The sequence below is a fragment of the Mesocricetus auratus genome, unplaced genomic scaffold (genome assembly GCF_017639785.1).
Source record: "Mesocricetus auratus isolate SY011 unplaced genomic scaffold, BCM_Maur_2.0 Super-Scaffold_6723, whole genome shotgun sequence".
Classification (NCBI taxonomy): Eukaryota; Metazoa; Chordata; class Mammalia; order Rodentia; family Cricetidae; genus Mesocricetus; species Mesocricetus auratus.
The window spans coordinates 12,234,397-12,257,752 of NW_024429183.1; the positions used below are offsets into that span (position 1 = coordinate 12,234,397).

General features: G+C 45.3%; 1 protein-coding gene across 3 annotated transcripts in view; it reads right to left on the reverse strand.

Moving 5' to 3' along the window:
* Positions 1-3,117: 3,117 nt before the first annotated feature.
* Zfp1 (ZFP1 zinc finger protein) overlaps positions 3,118-23,356 on the reverse strand; it is a 32,912-nt gene continuing 12,673 nt past the window's right edge. For 2 of the 3 annotated variants that reach the window (XM_040736716.1, XM_013115576.3), the window contains exons 2-4: positions 11,447-11,501; positions 7,151-7,277; positions 3,118-5,371 (exon numbers count right to left, since the gene is read on the reverse strand). In XM_040736716.1, the coding sequence (XP_040592650.1) occupies positions 4,302-5,371; positions 7,151-7,277; positions 11,447-11,461 (1,212 nt within the window). In that variant the 5' untranslated portion in view covers positions 11,462-11,501 and the 3' untranslated portion in view covers positions 3,118-4,301. The remainder of the gene's footprint in view (positions 5,372-7,150; positions 7,278-11,446; positions 11,502-23,356) is intronic. The other variant, XM_021228955.2, reaches the window with a different exon arrangement.

The window sequence follows — 23,356 nt, forward strand, 5'->3', positions numbered from 1 at the left end:
CCACAGAGGAACCCTCAGCTGTACCCTGCTGGACAATGATCTAGACTTACAGCCTTAAAGGACTCCCAGGTGTGTGGCAACCTATTAGGATAAAGACATTTCTTTAAGAGACAAGAAATTCTGCTGGGCCTTGAGTTAATAATACACCTTGAAGAACCAGGCGATGGCAGAGCAGTACTTTAATCCCAGCACTCAGGAGGCAGAGACAAGCGGATCTCTGAGTTTGAGGCCAGCCTCGTCTACAGAGCAAGTTTCAGGACAGCCAAGACTACACAAAGAAACCCTGTCTCAAAAAACAAACAGGGCCGGAGAGATGGCTCAGAGGTTAAGATCGCTGACTGCTCTTCCAGAGGTCCTGAGTTCAATTCTCAGCAACCACATGGCGGCTCACAACCATCTGTAGTGGGATCTGGTGTCCACTTCTGCAGACACACATGCAGACAGAACACTATAAATAATCAATCTTTAAAAAAAGGAATTAAGACTGTTATCCTAATATGCACTCAGCCTATTTGTTTAGTCTGCTTTTGAGAGGACAATATAACAGTCAATTTTACTTGCTTTGGATTTTCCATTTACATTCCCTTTTACAACCTAAGCTAATGCACAGCTGTAACCTTAAATTATGTATTCCACCGCCCCCCACAGTAACACATGTGTGTTCTAAAATTCATTTGCCAAAAGCTGCAAAACAGTTGAACGAAATCCCATAAAATGGACATCCATCATAAACGTTACACACAACATTCAGCTATTGCTCTATAAACAATGATGTCTGTTGTTTGGGTTAGCTGGACTGACTTAATCCCTTGTAAAACTGTTTCTGTAAAGTATACCTCACTTGTTCCCGTGTGATGCTTTCTGTGATGTTCTTAAAGTGCAAGGGACACACACACATGGACAGACAGCTACAGGGACAGATCACGAGGCAGCCACATGGCAGGCACAGACTAAGACCAGAGGGAGGACAGGACGGAGGACACAAAGTGACATAGAGAATGCAAATCTGGACTTGCTCTCGATTACCTGACGCCAAGATGTGCTTAGGTTCCCCCCCCCCCCTTTTTGGGACATTCACACCATTATTGGTGACTTTTAAGCTGGTCACTACAACCAGAATGAAGTCAAGCCAAGGCAGTCTGGTCCACCAAAATGTACAGACCAGTCAAAGGGGCAGGGTTGAAAGATCAAAATAGATGTCATAAAGAAAATATTCGGGGTTCAGTGGTTAAGAACAGTAGGGGGGGTCTTTCAGAGGCCCTGAGTTCAATTCCCAGCAACCACATGGTGGCTCACAACCATCTGTAATGAGATCTGGTGCCCTCTGCTGGCATGCAGGCAAACATACATAATATACATAATAAATTAATCTTTAAAGAAAATATGCGAGGACTAGGGAGGGAAACGGCTTAGGGAGGTGCTAGCCACGAAAGCATAAAGACGAGTTTGGCCACCAACACCCACATAAAAAGCTGGGCACCTTCCTGTGATCCCCGTGCTGGGGAGGGAGACATGCATACAAACATGAATGCAAGGTCATTAGACCTTTATTCGAAAAAAGCAAAAACAAACTGGCAAATTCTGTTTCTCATCTGATCTGGAAGTTTGCTCCTTCCTACATGCTTCTCAATGAAAATTAACTCAGTTATGGCATATTTTTATTTTAATTTATTTTTCTCTCAAGACAAGGTTTCTCTGTGCAACAGTCCTGGCTGTCTTGAAACTCGATTTGTAGACCAGGCTGGCCTCAAACTCACCAAGACCCATCTGCCTCTGCCTCCTGAGTGTGAGATTAAAGGATTGTCCACCATGCCTGGCTTATTCACTCATCTTTAAATGATTTTTTTTTTCTGAGACAGGATTTCTTTGTGGCTTTGGAGGCTGCCCTGGAACTAGCTCTTGTAGATCGGGCTGGTCTCGAACTCACAGAAATCTGCCTGCCTCTGCCTTCCGAGTGCTGGGATTAAAGGCATGCACCACTACTGCCCGGCTTCATCATAATATCTTAAGTACTGGCACTTTTTAAAAAAATCTTAAGATTGCCAGGAATGAAATTTCCTGGTATGAAAAGAGATTGTAAGTGCGTATTTCTTTTCTTAATGTTAAAAGACAGAATCACTATTTTCAAAAATAAAATCCAAGGGGCTGGAGAGATGGCGCAGTGGTTAAGAGCACTGGCTGCTCTTTCAGAGGACCCGGGTTTCAATTCCCAGTACCCATAGGGTGGCTCACGACTGTCTGCAACTCCAGGTCCTGGGGATCCAATGCCCTCTTCAGGCCTCCATAGGCACTGCACACACATGGCGCACAGACAATACAAACACCCACACACATAAAATATTAAAATAAATTCCACTTGTGGTTTCCATTTATAATTCTAATGCATAATGAAAAACTTGTGATTTGGAATCAAACTTCAAATGATCACCTTCTAGTTATATAAAAAGTTTGTTTTCAGACAGGGTCTCACTATGTTGACCAGACTAGTCTCCAACTCAGATCTACCCGCCCCTGCCTCCCAAATTTTGGGATTAAAGGCATGTAGCACCACATCTGGCAAAAAAAATCCTAACTTACTGTGGAGGTCTGATGAGAATGCTCCCCATTGGTTCACAGGTTTGAATGTTGGTCTCCAGTTGGAACAATCTGGTGAAGATGGAAGTGTGTCACTGGAGCTGGGCTTTGAGGTTTCAAAGCCCAAAGCACTCCTGGTTAGCTTGCTCTCCTGTGCTTGTGTCTCAAGATGTGAGCTCTAAGCTACTGCTCCATCATGGCTGCCTGCTGCCACGCTCCCTCGTCTCATGATGGTCATGGGACTCTAACCCTATGGAACTGTGAGCCTCAAATGACATTCTTTCTTTTATAAGTTGCCTTGGTCATGGTGTTTGGTCACGCAATAGGAAAGTAAGTATGATACTTATTTACACCTTATTACAAGGTGACAGATACAGCTAAGCCAGCTTCCAAAGAGCAGTGTTGTATGAGGAGAAAGCAGAAAGACTTCCTTTAAAGGACACAGAAAAAACAGTTTCTAAAGTAGATTACGTACATGGAAGCTATAAAAAGCAATGAAACACAGCCCTGACAGATCTTTTTTTCTTCAAAGTCTCTGAAATGTAACATTTGGGAGCTACATAGGCACCCTACTCATTTTTAATAGGATAATTCATAAAGCATTAAGAGGAAGACAAACATACAAAAATAATATTCTGGGATACACAGTATTTTGGAGGACATACACTTGTATGTCAATGCCTCGGGGAGAAAGATAAGAGCATGATTGATGAGGCCATCCCCTGCATGCACAGCTCTCTTCTGTGATGGATACCAAGTCATAGTTCACACCTGCCTTTCACTCTCTAGGTCTCAATTATCTCAGACCTTTGCATATTTATATGTATAAATAATGCGTTAGAAAATCTTCAAACCCAGAAGCAGGCTAAAACCCTAACAATGCTGCTTTTCTTTAGTGGCCAGGCAGCTCATTAACAATGGCCACACCAGTTTGTATGATCTGGCTGCAGAGGGAGAGGCTACATGCTACTTAAATCCATCACATTTTCTTTGGATACACACTGGGTTGGAAAGGTACCGAGACACATACATGATGTTGAGTAGGAGAAACCTTGCTTGCTATGATGCAATTTCATAGATGAATGGGAATTTCAATTCCCTAGTAGCCATTAGACTCACATGAACAGATTTCAAACAATATATGCTTTGTGGCATATCCTTAAGTACAAATTCCTAAGGTGGTGTTTATAGAAACTTTATTTCTCCTCCTAGAATATTCAGTTGATTCAAGATTTGTAAAAGGTCACTGTGTACTGGGAATGTAGATCAGTGGTAAAAAAATTTGCCTAGCACAGGCAGCAAGCTAGGTTTGAACCCCAGCGGCACAAAAAGCCATGAAAGCTCATGGAGTAGAGCTGGCTATGTCTATTTACAATTGGATCTGGAGGTGTATGTACTAAGTACATACACATGGATACTTTCAGTATAATATTCTTATGGTATCCTGTTTTCTGAAGTTTTTAAGTTAGCCTGCATCTCAATGTGATTTCCCAAGTTCCCTCAGTATCTTCATGAAGGTTTCTCCCTCACTGGAAGAATACTGGTTTGATGGTTTCCCACGGTACAGTGTGACTGTAGCCTCAGTATCTTCATGAAGGTTCCTCCCTCACTGGAAGAACACTGGTTTGATGGTTTCCCACGGTACAGTGTGACTGTAGCCTCAGGATCTTCATGAAGGTGATGGTTTGATGGTTTCCCACGGTATGGTCTGACTGCAGCCTCAGGACCTACCCTGTGTGAACCCTCTGATGGACACTGAGCCGAGACTTTCTGCTGAAGGCTTTCCCACACTCAGCACATTCGTAGGGTTTTTCCCCGGTGTGGATTCTCAAATGTAATCTAAGGGTTGATCTCTGGCTGAAAGTTTTCCCGCATTCGGTACATTCATACGGTTTTTCCCCAGTGTGAGTTCTCATGTGGATGATAAGCTGTGAGTTCTGGATGAACGACTTTCCACACTCGCTGCACTCGTAGCGTTTCTCCCCTGTGTGAATTTTCTGATGGATAATGAGGTTTGATTTCTTAAAGAAGGTTTTCGCACATTCGCTACACTCATAGGGCCGCTCTCCCGTGTGGATTCTCTGGTGTGTGGTGAGTTCAAACTTCTGAGCAAACGTCTTTCCACACTCGCTGCACTCATATGGCTTCTTCTCCATGTGTGCTCTCTGGTGCACAATGAGGTTTGACTGGTGGGTAAAGGCTTTCCCACACTCAGGACATTCAAAGGGTTTCTCTCCGGTATGAATTCTCTGATGTTTGATGAGGTTTGCCTTATGGGAGAAGGTTTTCTTACACACATTGCATTCATAGGGTTTCTCTCCTGTGTGTATCCTCTTGTGGCTGATCAGGAGCGACTTGAAGGAGAAGGCCTTGTCACAGTAATTACAGACAAAAGGCTGAACCAAGTTCTTAATTTTCTGATGTTTAAAGATGACCTCTTTATGGCCGAGGACCTTTCCATTCCCACTGTAGTCAGAGTACCCTACGCCGGCATGGGGCTTCTCTTGCTTCAGATACAGGAGTGGTTTCCCAAATCCATTGCACTCCTCACCCTTCCTTCTTACACAGCTTCTGCCCCCAAGTAAGTCTGAGCTATATCTCAAAGTTTTTTCATACAAATCGTATTTATAGGGAACTTGTGTTAACGAAACAAAGTCTGTGTTCAGATTTAATGTCTTGCCAAAAAGATTGCCTCTTTCTTCAACTGGTGGTTGGTTCTTGAGGGTTGTAAGTGGCCTCGCCTGCTCATCTGGGTCTCTGGGGTTCTTCTCCACATGGTCATCGGCCCTCCACACTTCTAGGACAAAACAGTGAAGGGCACTTTAAGCCTGATTCGTTAACCCACACATGCTCCCATCATAGAGCTGACTCTGGTTTCAGACCGAGTCTTTCAGCATTACAAAAGTCCCCCGATGCAAACTTTTTTCATCTCTTAACTTTGAGAGGAAAGTAAATATCTGTCCTGATGACAAAATGACTTTTAAGTGAGCAGAAAAAAGTCAGGAAGCAGTGTCACCACCTTTGATCCCAGCACTCGGATGGCAGTGGTAGATGGATCTGTCAGTCTGAGACCAGCCTGGTCCTCTTTTAGAGGACCCGGGTTCAATTCCCAGCACCCATATGGTGGCTTATAACCATCTGCGACTCCAGTCCCAGGAGACTCCAATATTCTCTCCTAGCCTCTTGAGAGCACCAGGCACACACATGGTACACAGACATATTGGCAGGCAAAAAACCATACATAAAATAATTTGCAAGATTTATTTACTTTTATGTGTATGGGTGTTTTACCTGCATGCTACATTTGCAGTACATACAGAGGCCAGAAGAGAGCATCAGATCCCCTGAAACAAGTTACAGAAGGCTGCCAGCCTCCATGTAAATGATATGAATAAAACATATTCTGTGGAGGAGTGGCCAGCACCCTTAATCACTGAAGGATCTCTGCAGCTCACCTCCCCCTTTTTTTTAAAAAATATTTTATTTTATTTATTGTGTATACAGCCTTTTGTCTGTAGGCCAGCAGAGGGTACCAGATCTCATTCACGGTGGTTGTGAGTCACCATGTGGTTGCTGGGAATTGAACTCAGGACCTCTGGAAGAACAGTCAGTGCTCTTAACCGCTGAGCCATCTCTCCAGGCCCCACCACCCCTTTTTTGAAGACAGCATCTCATTATGTAACTCTCCATGTAAACCAGGCTGGCCTTGAACTCACAGAGATCTATCTGCCTCTGCCTCTTCAGTGTTGGGATTAAAAGTGTGCAACACTATACCCAACTTTTTACTTATTTTTGTGTGGTATGTGTGAGTGCACATGCATGCATTACCATAACATGTAAGGTGAGTGGAGGTCAGAGGCCACCGAGTCTGACTGGTTCACTTCCTCCACCAACATGGGCTGAGATCAAACTCAGGACATGGAGCTTGGAAACAAGCACCTTTCCCAACTGAGCAATCTCACCAGTCCAAGAGAGTGTTTTAAAATGTCTGTCTGTGAGTCTGTGAGCAGGTACAGGGGCCATCAGAGCCAGAGCTTCAATCCCTGGAGCTGCTGTCTCAGGCGGTTGTGAGCTGCCCAACAGGGGAAATTCGAAGGAGTCCTTTGCAGGTGCATACAGTGTATACTGTTGACCACTAAGTCAACTCTCCAGCCCCACAACATTAACTCTGCAGTGAGCATTTCTCACAGGCCCATAAGTCTCTGAAGACAAAGGTATAACTGGTGGTGGTGGCACACACGTCTAATCCCAGCACCCAGGAGGCAGAGGCAGGTGGATCTCTGTGAGTTCAAGGTCACCCTGGTCTACAAATTGAGTTCCAGGAAAGTCAGGGTCATTACACAGAGAAACTCTAACTTGAATAACCAAAAAAAAAGAAAAGAAAAAAAAGAAAGAAATTACCTCACAGCACACACCGTTAGTCTAGCACTGGGGTGGAAGGTGATCTGTGATCTGAGTTCAAGACCAGCCAAGGCCATGTAAGTGAGACCCTGTCTTAAATAGCTCCCCTAGTGGCCATTCTGAGTATATCTCCTGCCACCCCAGGTTACTGATGCACTTCCAAGGTTGTCCTTACCCACTGAAAGTAAGTTGCTATAGTTCTCAAGCATTACGTCCATGTATAGAATCCTCTGAGAGGGGTCCAGCTGCTCCCACTCCTCCTGGGTGAAGTCCACAGTTACATCAGTGAATGAAACCGACCCCTGAAATGACACATTTTTTTCTAAAGTGATTGCTTGGGAAGATACAGAAAATATACATGAAAAATTTCCCTTGTCACATTGTAAGCCCTTCATCATGACACCAATGGTGCTACTTGTTCAGTGTTTTATCGCAGCTCTAAACCATGAAGACCTTTATTTACAACAGGTGTAGTGGTACATACCTTGAACCCCGGCATTTGGGAAGTAAAGACAGGCAGATCTTGATTTGAGGTCAGCCTGGTTTACATAACAAGTTTCAAGACAAATGCATTTGATTATCCTGATTCACCAATTGTGAGAGACAACAGCTGTGACTCTGTATATAAAACCTTTGACAATTTGTGAAAAAATAAGGAAAATGATGTTGCTGGTCAGTTGCTCTTAGCCTCCAAATAAACTGGCAAAGGAAAGGAATGAGCTCCATGACAGACTTAACAGCTTCTAGCACCTCAGGATCCAGGGAAGGACAACAATTAAACCCAGCGGTAAAACTGGCTGGCTCCCGACGTCCTAAGGTTTCTTTCTGCGCAGCCCCGGCTGTCCTGGAACTAGCTCTGGCCTTGGACTCAGAGATCCACTTGCCTCTGCCTCCCAAGTGCTGGGATTAAAGGCGTGCGTCACCACCCTGCTCAGTCTAAATGTTTCTATGTGGGCCCTGGAAGAGGATCTTCTTTTTACCAGTCACAAAGCTCAAGTTGTGAGAAAACAACAACAACAACAAAAACCAAACCAAGGCCTTTATTATAAGGTTGGCTGAATTACAGCAGAAATTCAAGCCTTGGAGCATGAAAGTCAGGGCCCTAACTGTTAAAGAACAGGACCCTATAACTTGTGATGGAGATGTGTGGGAGACCCTATTGATGCTGAGGACTTCAAAACCTCAGAGTCTCAAGGGTTTCAGAAGATGTACCCTACCCCCACCCCCTGAATATTGTTTGCCAAACCAGCAGTGATTTCCCTGGAGGAGATGCCTGACAAGACAATCCTGACAACCCTCAGGACCCACCAATAGTTTCCTCTAGACCTATGAACAGACTAAAGGTAAGCAGACTCCTAGAGGGAAGATTGAAAGTGGGGTTCAGAAGGAGGTGCTCTATACTACTAAAGAGCTTAATGAGTTTGCTACTTCATTCAAGCAGGAGTCTAGGGAATATGTGTGGGAATGGATTTGAAGGCTGTGGGGTAATGGTGGAAGGAACATAAAATGGGTCGGGCTGAATTTATTGATATGAGCCCTCTGAGTGGAGATCCTAGGTTTAATGTGGAAACTCAAAGATTTTCTTTCTAAAGGTGTCATGAGAGGCAGTGGTGGCACACACCTTTAGTCCCAGCTCTAGGGAGGCAGAGACAGTGGGTCTCTGAATTAAAGGCCAGCCTGGTCTACAGAGTGAGTTCCAGGACAGCTAGGGATACAGTATGGAGAAACCCTGTGAATGGCTGCTTGAAGCATTAGTGAAAAGATGGTCTACTGAGGAGGCGTTGGAGAAGCCTGAAATCCCTTGGCTTGATGAAAGGATTTTAAGGCTCAGGGAAGTTGCAATGCTAGAGTGGGTACGATGTGTAAAACCCCACCCTCCACAATGGGAGGCCCCAAAAAACATGATCCACACTAATTCTATTAGATGCAAATCTGAAGAGTTTTGTTGTCACTCCTCTCGTGCCGGGCCGGAGGGTGCGGATGCTGCTGCTCAGGTGGATGAATTAATTGGCCCCCAAGTTGCAGGGACCAGGTGGCAGCACTGAGTCGCCAAAGGCAAGGCGACTGTAGTTATTGTAATGGGCAGCAGAGACAAGGCAATGTCCATAATGGCCTGACCTGTAATGGTCAGCACAGGCAGAGTGACTTTTATGGTAGCATGGCCTTTAGTAACGGCAAATCAGTCATAGTATTTCTAGGCACAAAACAGATCGGCCTACTGCATTATTTATTTATTTGTTTGTTTATTTATTTACATTTTTTGGGAGCTGTATGAGCAGAAAAAATTTCAAATGAAAGAAATTCTACATTGTATCATGGCAAAAGGGAATCTGAACCAACTTCCAGACTTGAGGGGGTTTGCAGACCTAGAATGGCTTGAATGAAGGCATGGCCAGGTTCCCCTAAGGGAAGAACTTGATAACATACCTAAGAGTTTTGTTTTTTTTAATTTTATTTATTAAGTATACAGTGTTCTGCCTGCAGGCCAGAAGAGGGCACCAGAGCTCATTACAGATGGTTGTGAACCATCATGTGGTTGCTAGGAATTGAACTCAGGACCTCTGGAAGAGCAGTCAGTGCTCTTAACCTCTGAGCCATCCCTCCAGCCCCATACCTAAGAGTTTTACTGTTAGTCTTTCTCTAATTTTGCCCCAGAGGGACCTAAGGCCTTTCACATGGGTAACTGTACTCTGGGGAGAAAGGAAACAAACAGACTTTCTGGGATCTGTTGGATACTGGTTCTGAATTGACTATGATTCCGGGAGATCCCAAGAAACATTGTGGCCCTCCAGGTAAAGTAGGAGCTTATGGAGGTCAGGGGAATAATGGAGCTTTGGTTGAAGTCCAACTCACAGTAGGTTCACTGGGTTCCCAAACTCATCCTGTGGTTATTTTCCCCAGTCCAGAATGTATAATTGGGATAGATATACTTACAAGTTTGCAGAATTCTCACACTGGTCCCCTGATCTATGGAGTGAAGGCTATTCTGGTTGAAAAGGCTAAACAGAAGCCTTACGATTGCCAAGGAATATGGGAAATCATAAAGCTTTGCATCTCTGGAGGAATTACAGAATGGGAGCTACACTCAAGGACTTGAAAGATGCGGGGGTGGTGGGTCCCATACTTCCCTTCAACTCTGTGTGGCCAGAGCAGAAGACAGATGGAAAGTGACAGTTGATTACTGAAAACTCAAGCAAGTAGTGACTCTGATTGCAGCTGCTGCACCAGACATGGTGTCCTTACTTCAGGAGATTAACACACCTCTAGTCCCAAGCACTCGTGGGAGGCTGAAGCAGGAGGATCTCTGCTGAGTTTGCCTGGAATACATATCAAGCTCCAGGACAGTTTAAAACTCAAGAAAACAAACCTCATGACTAAAAAGTAAACAATAGGCTGAGTAGTGGTGCCGCACACCTTTAATCTTAGCACTCGGGAGGCAGAGGCAGGCGGATCTCTGTGAGTTGGAGACCAGCCTGGTCTACATATCAAGTTCCAGGACAGGCTCCAAAACAATACAGAGAAATCCTGTCTCAAAAAAAAAAAAAAAAAAAAAAAAAGATCCAATATAGAATGCTGGCCATGCCAAATGCTGGTAAGGATGTGGAAACATGTTTTCATTCACTATGGTGGGAATGCACTTCACTTGGAAGATAGTTTTAATAGTTTCTTACAAAATTAATCATGTTTTTACTATATGGTCCAGCAATCCTTGGTATTCATGCAGAAGAGTTGACAACTTATGCTCCCACAAAACCCTGCACATTAATCATCAAAACTTGGAAGCAATCAAGCTGCCCTTCAAGAACTGACTAATATACTAGACTGGAGACGCAGCTCGGTAGATACAATGTTTGCCTAGCATGGATGAGACCTAGGTTCCACCCCAGCACTGCAGACATAGTATCACATGCCTGTCATCCCAGTCCTCAAGGAGATATCAAAAACTCAGAGTCATCATCTAAACCAGGGGTTCTCAACCTGGGGGGGTCACAGACGCTTTGGGGTCGAATAGCTCTTTCACAAGGGTTGCCTAAGGCCACCAGAAAATGCAGATCTTTATATTATAATTCATAACAGTAGCAAAACTACAATTATGAAGTAGCAACAAAAATAATTTTATGGTTGGGGTCGTCACAACCTAAGGGAACTGTGTTAAAGGTCACAGCATTAGGAGATTGAGAACCACTGCTCTAAACACATTGTGAGTTTGAGGGTTGCCTATGTTATGAGACCTTTTCTACCACCCTTTCAAAACAGAAGGACCCCAAAATGGCAAGGATGGATGAGGTTGTTTTGCTGAATCTGGAGCTCGGCTTTCAGAAAGCTCCAGCAATCTTTTCTCTGCCCCTCATAGTGCTGGAGATCCTGGTGTGGGGCAAACCCTGCTGGGATGCAAATCCAGGTCCTCACCACGGAGCCATCTTTCTGCCCAATCCACCCCAAAAGCAAAATGAAAAACCCAGTGACTCACCTGGGGCCCCATCATTCTCCGTGGTGAGGTAAAGGCACAGGAGCACCAAGGCACACTGGGAGAAGAGGAAAGGAAGCTTGTTATTATGGGTCTGACCTGCCTGGTACCCAAATGTTCTGTTTAGAGATCCTACACACCCCCGAAAAACACCACCCCCTTCAGAAAAACCATGCTGGCAATGTCTACTTTTCTTTTAAGGTTTATTTATTTATTATGTATGCATGTAGGCCTGCACGTCAGAAGAGAGCACCAGATCTCATTATAGATGGTTGTGAGTCACCATGTGGTTGCTGGGAATTGAACTTGGGAAGAACAGCCAGTGCACTTAACCTCTGAGTCATCTCTCCAGTCCTGAAATATCTACTTTCAACCAAACACAATGAGACACACACACCAAAAAGGGCAAGAGACAAAACAGAAGCCCCAACTGTTAGTATTCAGGCATCTGTACTGGGCTGCCCTTGGGGTCCTCACAGGATACACCTTCAGCTGCAGCCACTCAGAGCACCACCTGTGCACATTCACTGTGTTCCCTTATAAACTGCCTGTCTTTTTCCCTCTTCTGGCCCCCACCCCACTGCTCCCGTCCCCAGAGGCCAGTCTCCGTCCCTCCTTTCCCATTTCCTCGCCTCTCAAAACTCTCCACTCGAGCTCTATTGCATGGTGGTGTCTCTTAACACCACCATCACCTCCTGAGGCTGTCAGATAGGGAGTTTAAAGAACTACAGGAGTTAATGTAAAAGGCGAACATGAATGAACAAATAAGAAAACTTCAGCAAAGATGGGAATTATGGGGGGGGGGGGGGGAATTCCAGGTGGTTCTAATCCCAGCACTCGGTGGGCAGAGGCAGGCAGATCTCTATGAGTTCAAGGTCAGCCTGGTCTACAGAGTGAGTTGCAAGACAGCCAGGGCTACACAGAGAAACTGTCTTGAAAAACAAAACAAAATAAAAAGGAAACTGGTAAGGACTTAGAGTACAGCCTAGTGGCTGTCAAGGTCTGGCTATGTGACGAACCTCCAGCTGCCAGGTTCAATCACTGACAAATGACTAACCATGAGGGCTCCCTCATCTATGGATTAACCCCCCGGTGGACTCTCATGGTGGCATTAGCAGAAAATAGAAGGTGGGTTTAGAGGAAGCAGCTTGCCAGGGCACGCCCTGGGAGATAAACCTTGTCTCCAGCCCCTTCCTGTCTTCCTGGTTGCCAGGAAGTAAGCAGAAGTGAGCAATTTCTGCCATGTGCCCCAATGGCACTCTGTTCAATGTCACTTTAGATTTAAAGAGATGGGATCAAGAGATCACAATAAATCTCTCCTCTTTTGAGCTGCTTCTCTCAGGCATCTGGCACTGTAACAAAACACTAAAACAGTCCCCGGCAAAGGAATTAAACAGCAATGAATAATCCCAGCACTCGGGAGGCAGAGGCAGGCCTGATCTACAGAGCAAGTTCCAGGATAGCCTCCAAAGCAATACAGAGAAACCCTGTCTCGAAAACCCGCCCTCCCAAAAAAATAACCAGCAATGAAAACATTTAAACATCTGAGTAACAGTAACTTTAGTTACTAAACTGCGCTTTACTTTTTGAGATAGGGTCTCATCATCTAGCCCCAGCTAATCTCAAATTCATGATCCTCCTGCCTCAGGCTCCCAAGTGCTAGGATGTCAAGAATGAGATACAATACATGATGTGCATTAAAATGCTTATAGAAAACAAGTTTACTATTAATGACCTTGGGCCATTCCTATCCCTATTCCCACCCAAGCCTTGAGTGCATTAACCCAAAGCAAGCATAAGGAAGGAAACAAAAAGTTAAGAGAGCAGAAATCAATAAATCTCAAACAATGGAGAATGCAATGAAGCCAAAGCTGTATGTGGAAACAATAATAACACCAACCAAACTGGCCAAGAAAAAGGACAAACAGCTTGGGTGTGGAGAGATGGTAATGTTTGACAGGCTGAGGCAGCATGGTAAGTAAGTTTCAGGCCAGCCTGGCTACATAGCCACCTTGCCCAACCACACAAAAATCTAAAATGAAGCAACAAAGAACACAAAATAACAATATCTAGAATGACCCAGGGCATTATAGTTGCTGCAGATATTAAACTTTTCTTTGGGGGCTAGAGATATGGCTTAATAATGTTTACTGTGTCAGGCAGTGGTGGCGCACGCCTTTAATCCCAGCACTCGGGAGGCAGAGGCAGGCGGATTTCTGTGAGTTCGAGGCCGGGCTGGACCGATAGCCTCCAAAACAATACAGAGAAACCCTGTCTCGTAAAAACCAAAAAAAAAAAAAAAAAAAAAAATGTTCACTGTACTTCCATAGGAGCAGGGTTCCATTCCCAGTACCCACCTGGCAGATTACAACTGCCTATAACTCCAATTCAGGGGAGTTGCATACACTCTTCCAGGTTCCTCAGGCATCAGACACTCATGCAGGCAAAACATCCATCACATAAATATTTAAAATTTTTTTAAATGTAAAGAAATGAAGGGATGGTGGTGTGAGTGGCATCTTGCCTCAAAGTGACAAGATGCCACTACAGGGTGGAAAGACAGTGGTTAAGAGCACTTCCTGTTGTTCCAGAGGATAGGAGTTCAGTTTCCAACACCTATGTCAGACATTCACACTCACCAGGAATACCAACCCCAGGGGATCTGATGCTCTCTTTATATCTATTCAATACAGTACTTGAAGCTCTGGCTAAAAGAGACGAAAGGGATACAAATTGGATACGAAGAAGCCAAAGTATCGTATTTGTAGATGATGTAATAGTATACATAAGTGACTCCCAAAAATCTGCCAGGGAACTTCTACAGCTGATAAACAACTTGAGTGATTGGGATGGGTAGATGATTACCTAAAAAATCAGTAGCCCTCCTATGCACAATGACAAACAGACGGAGAAAGAAATCAGGGCAACACCACCCTTCACAACAGCCACGAACAAGATAAAATATCTAGGGGTAACTCCAACCAAGCAAGTGAAAGACATATAACAATAACTTCAACTCTTTGAAAAAAGAACACCCATAGCACAGACACCAAAATCGACAATTAGTAAATGGGACCTCATGAAACTGAAAAGCTTCTGTAAGGCAAAGGACACCACCAAGAGGACAAAATAGCAGCTTACAAAATAGAAAAAGATTTTCACCAACTCCACATTCAGCAGAGGGCTGATATCCAAAATATATAAAGAACTCAAGAAAAAATAGACAACAACAAACCAATCAAATTGAAATGTCAATATCCTTAGCCATCAGGGTAATGCAAATCAAAACTACTTTGAGATTCCAGCTTACATCTGTCAGAATGGCTAAGATTAAAAATACAAGTGATAGCTCATGCTGGTGTGGGTATGGATCAAGGGGAACACTCCTCCATCATCAGTGGGAGTGCAAACTTGTACAGCTACTATGGAAATCAATACAGCAATTCCTCAGAAAATTGGGGATAGGTCTACCTCAAGACCTAGGTATACCACTCTTGGGCATATACCCAAAAGACACAGCATCCCGCCACAAGGACACTTGCTCAACTATGTTCACAACAGCTTTATTCCTAATAGCCAGAAACGGAAAACAACGTAGATGTCCCTCAACTGAAGAATGGATAAGGAAAATATTTATTTATATACTGGAGTATTACTCAGCTGTTAAAAAAAATGACATAAAATTTTCAGACAATGGATAGAACTAGAAATATCATCATCCTGAGTGAGGCAACCTAGACCCAGAAAGACAAACACGTACTGACTCATAAGTGGACATTAGCTGTAAAGTAAATGATAATCACACTACAATCCACAAGCCCAGAGAGGCTAGGTATAAGGGGTGGGGAGGTGACTCACGGGTCTCCCTGGGAGGGGAAATAGATTTCACAGGTGGAATGGGAAGGGATGAAAATAGGAGGAACCAGGTGAGGGAGGGAGAGGGGCAGAAGGAGCACGGAAGAGACTGGAATAGGTGGGCATTTCGGGGGCAATGTGGAAACCTAGTGCAGTGTAAACTTATGGAACCGATGAGGTGACCTAGGTCTCTAGTAGTGGAGGATATGGAGCTTGAACCGGCCATGTTCTCTAACCGTTTAGGCTCCCAGTGGTGGGACCAGGACACCAACCCAGCCCCAAACCTTTGACCTACAACCTGTCTTGCTGCAAGACGTGCTGGGGCGATGGGCTCAGAACCCGCGGGTGTGACCAACCGATGACTGGCTTGAGGCCCAAGTTGTAAGAGGAAACCTATGCCTGATGCTGCCTGGATGGCTAGGTCCTAGGGTAGAACCAAACATAACTGACCAAAACAAAGAAGTCAACAAAATGACCCTGCTATACTCATAGATCCGAGCTGTAAAGGTTGGACTGAGAATAATCCAGAAATGGAGGGCACTCTGTGATCTGGATCTTGAGGCAAGAAGACAACATGCTTGGATCTAGACCTTGAGGCCAGCTGGAAGACACACCTGTAACGCGGACCACACCTTCTGTGGAGGGACGATGTTGGAAGGAGGGGGGCAAACGCGTGCTTCACCTTGTCCTCACCCTGTCAGCACATGGATTTCTTCACTGCACTGGAGCCCACCTTGGGATTCCAGCATATAGAGAAGACCAGCTGAGACACCCAACCTAGCGGGACTGAGAAACTACACTAGATTTTTGAACTTTCAACTCACAGCCAGCCACTGTGGGGCTGCAGCCCATAAATCATTCCAGTAAATCCCCTTATATAGAGAGAAAAAGAGAAAGTTCTGTGCTAGAGAGCCCTGACTCAGACAGGCGCCTAGCCCAATGGTCATCAGAGGCTTCCTCCAGCAGCTGATGGGCACAGATTCAGAGACCCACAGGCAAACACTAGGTGGAGCTCTGGGAACCCCACAGAAGAAGGGGAGGAAGGATTGTAGGAGTCAGAGGGTCAAGGACACCAGGAGAACATGGCCCACACAATCTACTGAGCAGTGTTCATATGGGCTCACAGAGACTGAAGCAGTGATCACAGAACCTGTGTGGGTCTATGCTAGGTCCTCTACATACATGCCACAGTTCTTTAGCTTGGGTTAGTGTGGACTCCTAACTGGGGCTGGGTGTCTCTGATTCTTTCGCCTGCTCGGGGGGTCTTTTTCCTATTGGTTGCCTTGTCCAGACTGGATGAGGGTTTATGTCCAGTTTTATTGCATCTTGTTATGCTGTATTCGGCTGATATATCCAGGAGGCCTGCTCTTTTCTGAAGGGAAACAGGAACAGTGGATCTGGGAGAGAGCGGAGGTGGGGGGGTGAGAAGAGGGGAGGGAGGCTGTGGTCAGGATGTATTGTATGAGAGAAGAATAAAGAAAAAGAAGATAAAAGTCCTAAATATACAAAAGAAAAAAATAAGATTCCATTTCCAGTAAAATACTTCACAGAAATAAAGTTAAGACTGCTTTACAAAAATGAGAAAGAAGGGTGAGATGACTCCACAGGTAACCACGCTGACTGACCACGCTTGTGTGAGATTGCTCCACGGATAACCATGCTGACTGACCACACTTAACGTCCTGAGTTCATGACGGACAGAAAAAATCAACTCCCACAAGATGTCCTCTGACCTCCAAGTACTCCCCCCACAAACTAATGAATGTAAATTTGAATATATACATGCGGCTAAAAGTTGACAATAAAAGAAGACAGAGGCTGATGGAAGGGCCACCGGAAAGCCTGCTATCATGAAGGCATAGGAGGCAGCAGGAAAGGCCTGATTTCCCAACTCTAAGAAGCAACGTTTGTTGCACATGCAGCCGACTGTAGCCCTAGACCCACTCCCCTTGAAGCTGGAAAGGAACTTTCTTCCCTGGGGCTTTTCCAGGCAGACTGTCTGCTCCCGACCCATACAAACCCTTCCTGGTGGTGTGCCAATAGTGAGTGGCCATGAGAAGTGAGCACTAACAAACCTACACACAGGAGCAGACCATGAAAGCTGGGGTGGTTTCCACACCTCCAATGCCAGCAGTGGGAAGGCTGAAGCAGGACCATTGCCCTGAGTTCAAGGCCAGCCTGGGCTACACAGTGAGTTCTATCTAGACAAGAGTAGGGTACAAAGTAAGTTCCATCTAGGCCGGTGTGAGCTAGCCTGGGCTTGCTGTCTCAAATAACAAAAAACAAAACAATATTCGTGCAGAACCCCCTGAAAGAACAGTTGCTGCACACCTCTGCAAGCCACGTGTCAGACGGCATGAGCTTTGCTCACTGTTTTCTGAAAGCTCCCAAAAGCTCCACCAGGAGCCCCATAGGCCTCATTTGGATGACAGTACTGGCTTCTTTGTAATTGCTAACTGGGATTAAGCAAAAAGACCCAAGGCTGAGGATGGTCACATGACCAGTTCTAAGGTCTCCTCCTTGCCAGGCCCTGATGCCTTCACACAAGTACAGAATCTTGGTTTTCCACTAATACCAGGATCCTGAACTTCAGCAGTGACCCTCACTGCCCTTTCTTCAGCCTAAGGGACAACATCCGTGTCTTCTGGGAAAGGCAAGTGTATTGGTTGCTTTTCTCATTGCCGTGACTAAATTAGAGCCAAAAGCAACTTAAGGAAGGGGCTTATTGGGGCTCACACTGAGTATAGTCCATCATGACAGAGAGGTCATGGCAGCCCGAGGCAAGTGATCACAGAGTCCCTCATCAGAAAGCAGAGACGAATGCTGACTCCTTTGCTTTCTCCTTTTTACTCAGTCCTGGATCCCTGGCCATGGGGAAGTCTTTCCACCCCAAACCAATGCAGAACCTTCCTCACAGACACGCCCAGAGGCTTGCCACCTAGTGATTCCATAGCCTATCAGGGTGACAATATTAACTATCAGAGTCTGCCACTTGCCAACCTGACAGACAAGCATGACCTTTAAGCCACAACTTCCATCTCTTGTCCTTATCCACGACCACCTCATGATACAAGATGCGTTCATTCACTCAACTGCACAAGGGCCCATTTCCTTTAACAGTTCCAACACTGTTCAAAAGTCCAAGTGCAAGCGGACAGTGGTGGTGCATGCCTTCAATCCCAGCACTTGGGAGGCAGAGGCAGGTGGATAGAGCTCTGTGAGTTCGAGGCCAGTCTGATCTACAAAGAGAAACCCCATCTCAAAAAACAAAGACAAAAGCAAGCAAACAACAACAACAAAAGGAATAGTTTAAACCAGCAGTGGTGCACAGCAAGCGGATCTCTGAATTCAAGCCCAGCCTGGTCTACAAAGTGAGTTCCAGGACAGCAAGGGCTGCACAGAGAAACCCTGTCTTGGAAAAACAAAAACAAACAACAAAATCCCCCAAGTGCGGAGCTTCCAATACACAATGACACAGGCAAACATTCCCATTCTAAATGGGAGGAATGTGTTAATAACAAGGAAAGATTATGCCAAAGCAAGATCTAAACCTAGCAGACAAACACCAAACCCCCAAACTCCATGTCTAGCATCTGAGGCAAGTGATAAAACAATCCAGGCTCTGAAATCACTATCCCTGCAGTTCTGCCAACTGTAGCAAATGACCAGCTCTATGCCATGCATACCACTTTCTTCAGCTGGAGTCCTCCAAACCCGCCATCTCCAATGTCCTGGGATCTTCACTGCAACTTAGACTTCACCTTTTTATTCGAGGAGATGCAGTAAAGAAACTGCTGATATGACTGATCCATTGTTGGGGAAAGGGGCTTAATTGTAGAGAGAGAAAATACCCAGAGGTGCCTGGAGGAGTCCAGAGCAGAGAGAAAGAGAAACAGATTGGACATGACCAGGGCTACCTGTGGGAGAAGAAAGAATAAATAGCAATGGATAGAGAACAGAGAAAGCATGAGAAGAGCAGGGGCAGGGGAGAAAAATCTTTGCCATTATAAAGAAAATAAAAGATCTGAGGTCACAAATATAGAACCAACCAATACAGAGGACTGGTTGCACATACCCATTCATAAATAAAACTCAGCTTGGGTATCTGGAAATGCCCAAATGGTATACCTGAGCATCAAACATATTCCCACCACCATATAGGGGAGGAGAGAAGCCTGGGAAGGCGAGGACACTGGAAGGTTTGCAACATGTAACAGGCACTTGTGACAATGAGGGAGCCTGGTGGCACATTGACTATGATATGCTGACAGGTGCCACAGGTAAGTAGCCATATGTCCCCGTTCTCAGAAGTAAGGAAAATAACTCATTTTGGCAGATGGGAATCAGTTTCCCAAGTTCCTGAGGAATGCTGGCTTTTATCTGTCAGAAATCCTCCGACAGTCCAGGTTGAGCTCATTTTTGCCTATTTGGACACTCTTTTGGAGTTTGGGAAATTGGGAGTTTCCTGTGGCCCTGACTGTAAGGATTCAGGCATTATGCTGGCCTGCCCCTGTCACCTGGCAGAATGCACTCAGGCAGTACCCTGGTCAGCCCAGGAGCAATGGACCTCTTTAAAAGAAAGACCTCCGGCCACTTATGCTCTCTTCTCTTTCCTGCTGTTCCCCTGGGGTAGACAGGACTTTTCCTGTCTCCCTCTTCTCTTCTGTCCTGACTCTGTCTCTTTACCTCTTTTCTCTTTCCTCTCCTCTCCTTCCCTTTCTAATAAAACTTCTCACTTAAACTGACTGGCATGTTTGTCCCCCGCCTTGTTCAACCTTGCCCAACATGGAATGTGCCAAGGTCCCCCATGCAAGGTTCCACGCTCTTTATCATAACAACGGGAATGGATGGGACCCTCCTTCCCATTTCAGAGAAAAACCTGGGACTGCTTAACTGAAAAAGCTGTCTCACTTATGCTCATCTACCTACCCCACTCAGATCTGATGGTGTTTGATGACTGGGGTACTGATAGCTTATTAGTTTATTACGTTTCCTGGTAAAAGTACAAACAGGTGTTCCCCCTTCACAGGCTTCATAGTCAGGGATCAACAGGTTTCAGATGCAACTTCAGAGGTTCAGAGTTTTAAATTTCCTCGGCTTGTTTTCTAAAATGTCCATGCTTTTTAACCTAAAGCCTTTTGCTATGACACCAAGATGTAAATCTGTTCTGGCTGTCATACAGATGCCTGCAACTTCCTGGGAGAAGTTTTGCTTCTGTGCCAAGAAATCTGGACTGTTAACGAAAATTCACAGTCTCCAGAGCCAATTTTGACCCATTTTCAAGCATATCTTGCAGGTTCACTCCTCCTGCCTGGGCCAAGGCCAACCCACAGAGGGTCCTCCAGATAACGCCAGCACCCACACCAGCTCCTTCACTCATACCACCCGCTGAACATAAACCTACCGACTCCTTACTCCCCCCTCCCCCACATCGTCCCTTGACAGCAGAAGAATCCAGACATAAACCGGCGTCCATATACCCAGAGTCTGGGATGTTATGGTGGAAGCTTCCACCCCAGATCCTGGCATCCATATACCCAGAATCTGGAATGTTATGGTGGAGGTTCTACCCAAGCCTCCTCCAAACCCTGCTGCATCTCAGAAAACCTACCAAATGATGATCCCTCCCCCAGAGATAGTTAAGACCACTCCCACAGGGTATTTAAACTATCCTGTGTCTCTTTCCCATCTCCTCTCTGGGGAGCTGGAAGGCCATCGGGGAACATTGTATCCATTAGATGTGGGCTTTTCCTAATTTGGCCTGCTGCATCAGTGAAGAGGCTTATCAGGGTGTAGAAACTTTTCAATAGCATCACATCCAACAATGACACTCCTGACCTTCCCTTAAAAACCTGCCAGTCAGCTGGGCGGTGATGGCGCACGCCTTTAATCCCAGCACTCGGGAGGCAGAGGCAGGCGGATCTCTGTGAGTTCGAGGCCGGGCTGGACCGATAGCCTCCAAAACAATACAGAGAAACCCTGTCTCGTAAAACCAAAACCAAAACAAAACAAAAAAAACCCAAAAACCTGCCAGTCTGCTGGGCACTAGTAGTGTACATCTTTGACCCCAGCACTCGTGAAGCAGAGACAGGTGGATCTCTGTGAGTTCAAGGTCAGCCTGGTCTACAGAACAAGTTCCAGGACAGCCAGGACCACACACACACACACACCCATCCATCTCAAGAAAGCAAACTAACCAAACAACAACAAAAAAAAACCCTAACCTGCCAACCCTTAAATTATGCTACTTTTTTCCTTGTGACAGAAAAATCAGAATTCGAAAGGGGGAGTTCAGAAGACCATGCCACAGGAAGTGCCACTGCAACCACAGAGCTCATGGCCCTTTGAGCACATTTCTATCCTTCCTGCCCTAACTGAACTTCTACAACTTGAGCAATTAAATATTTAAGCTATGTGTGGGCCTTTGGTACTGCATGCCCATGTAGCCATTTGGAAACAAGGGTTATTAATGCCCAAAAGCTCCCTATGAAACAAAGGAACTGGCATCGTCCTGCTAGAGGCATCGATGCTACCTCAAGTGCAGCCATTACTCACTTGTAAGGCAACTCTTTCCCCAGCAAAGGAAACACCTGGCAGAGAAAGCCACCAGGTGGGCACCTCGGACAACTGAACCAGATAAAATACTGAAAATACAGACTGTCATAACAGACCAGTCTTGGAGACAAGATCTCCACCTCCCACAACTTTGAGCAACATAGCGGCTCTTAAAAGAAAAAATATAGGGCTGAAGAGATGGCTCAGCGGTCAGGAGCACTGGCTGCTCTTCCAGAGGACCTGTGTTCTATTCCCAGCAAACACATGGAGGCTCACAAGCATCTATAGTGGGATCAGATGCTCTCTTTTGGCATAAAGGTGTACATGCTGACAGAGCACACTGTGTGCACACGCACAGATAAAATACAAATGGCCAATGAAACAGTGCTCAACCCACCAGCCACGATAGATACACAAATCAAAACTACTCTGAGATTCCATTTCACTCTAGTCAAAATGGCAGTCATTAAGAACAAACAGAACCAAGAAACCCAGGCAAGAATGTGGACAAGTGGGAATGCACTGGTCCAGCCACTATGGAAGTCGGTAAAGAGGTCTCTCCAGAAACTAACAACAGATCTCCCCTATGACTCAGCGACACCACTTCCAGGTTCTTAACCTAAAACCTCCCCTATCAGAGACACTCACACATTGTCTTTTGCAGCGTTAGTCACAAATAGCTGTTACGAACCAGCAGAGGTGTCCACCAACAGAGGAACGGATAAAGAAAACATGACATACACACTTAATGGAATTCTTTTTTTTTTAAATCTTTTTGTTTGAGACGGGGTTTCTCTGTGTAGCTTTTTGGAGCTTGTCCTGGAACTCACTCTGCAGACCAGGCTGGCCTCAAACTCACAGAGATCCGCCTGCCTCTGCCTCCTGAGTGCTGGGATTAAAGGCGTGCGCCACCACTGCTCGGGCATAATAGAATTCTTAAACTTTTTCACGTGTGTGTGTGTAAGTCAGATAACAACTTTCAGTTCTCCAGTTCTCCTTCTACTATGGATACCAGGGCTCCGACTCAGATTTCCAGCATTGGTGGGAGGTGCCTTTACCCACTGAGCCCTCTCATTAACCCCGCCATAGAATTTTTCAATCATAAAGAAGAACGAAGTTGCCGGGCTGTCTCCAAACCTACAGAGAAACCCTGTCTCAAAAACCAAAACGGGGGAAAAAAAAGGAGGAACGAAGTTATGTCATTTGCAGGAAAACGGATGCAACTGGATATAATCATATTAAACAAATTACTCTCAGACAACTGTTTTCTCTGACTTGTGGTTCCTAAAGTTTTATGGAGATGCATAAAATCATGTATAGAAATGAAACTAGGGGGGTAGGGAACAGGAAGGGAGGGCTGGCAATAGGGACATATGGAGTGGGTATGCTCAATATACCGCATATACCTGTGTGAAAACTTAAAAAAAAAATAAGTAAAAAGCTTAACACTAGTCAAGAAAAGTGAAGTTGGGCTTGTACAGATCTCTAATTCTAGGCCAGACT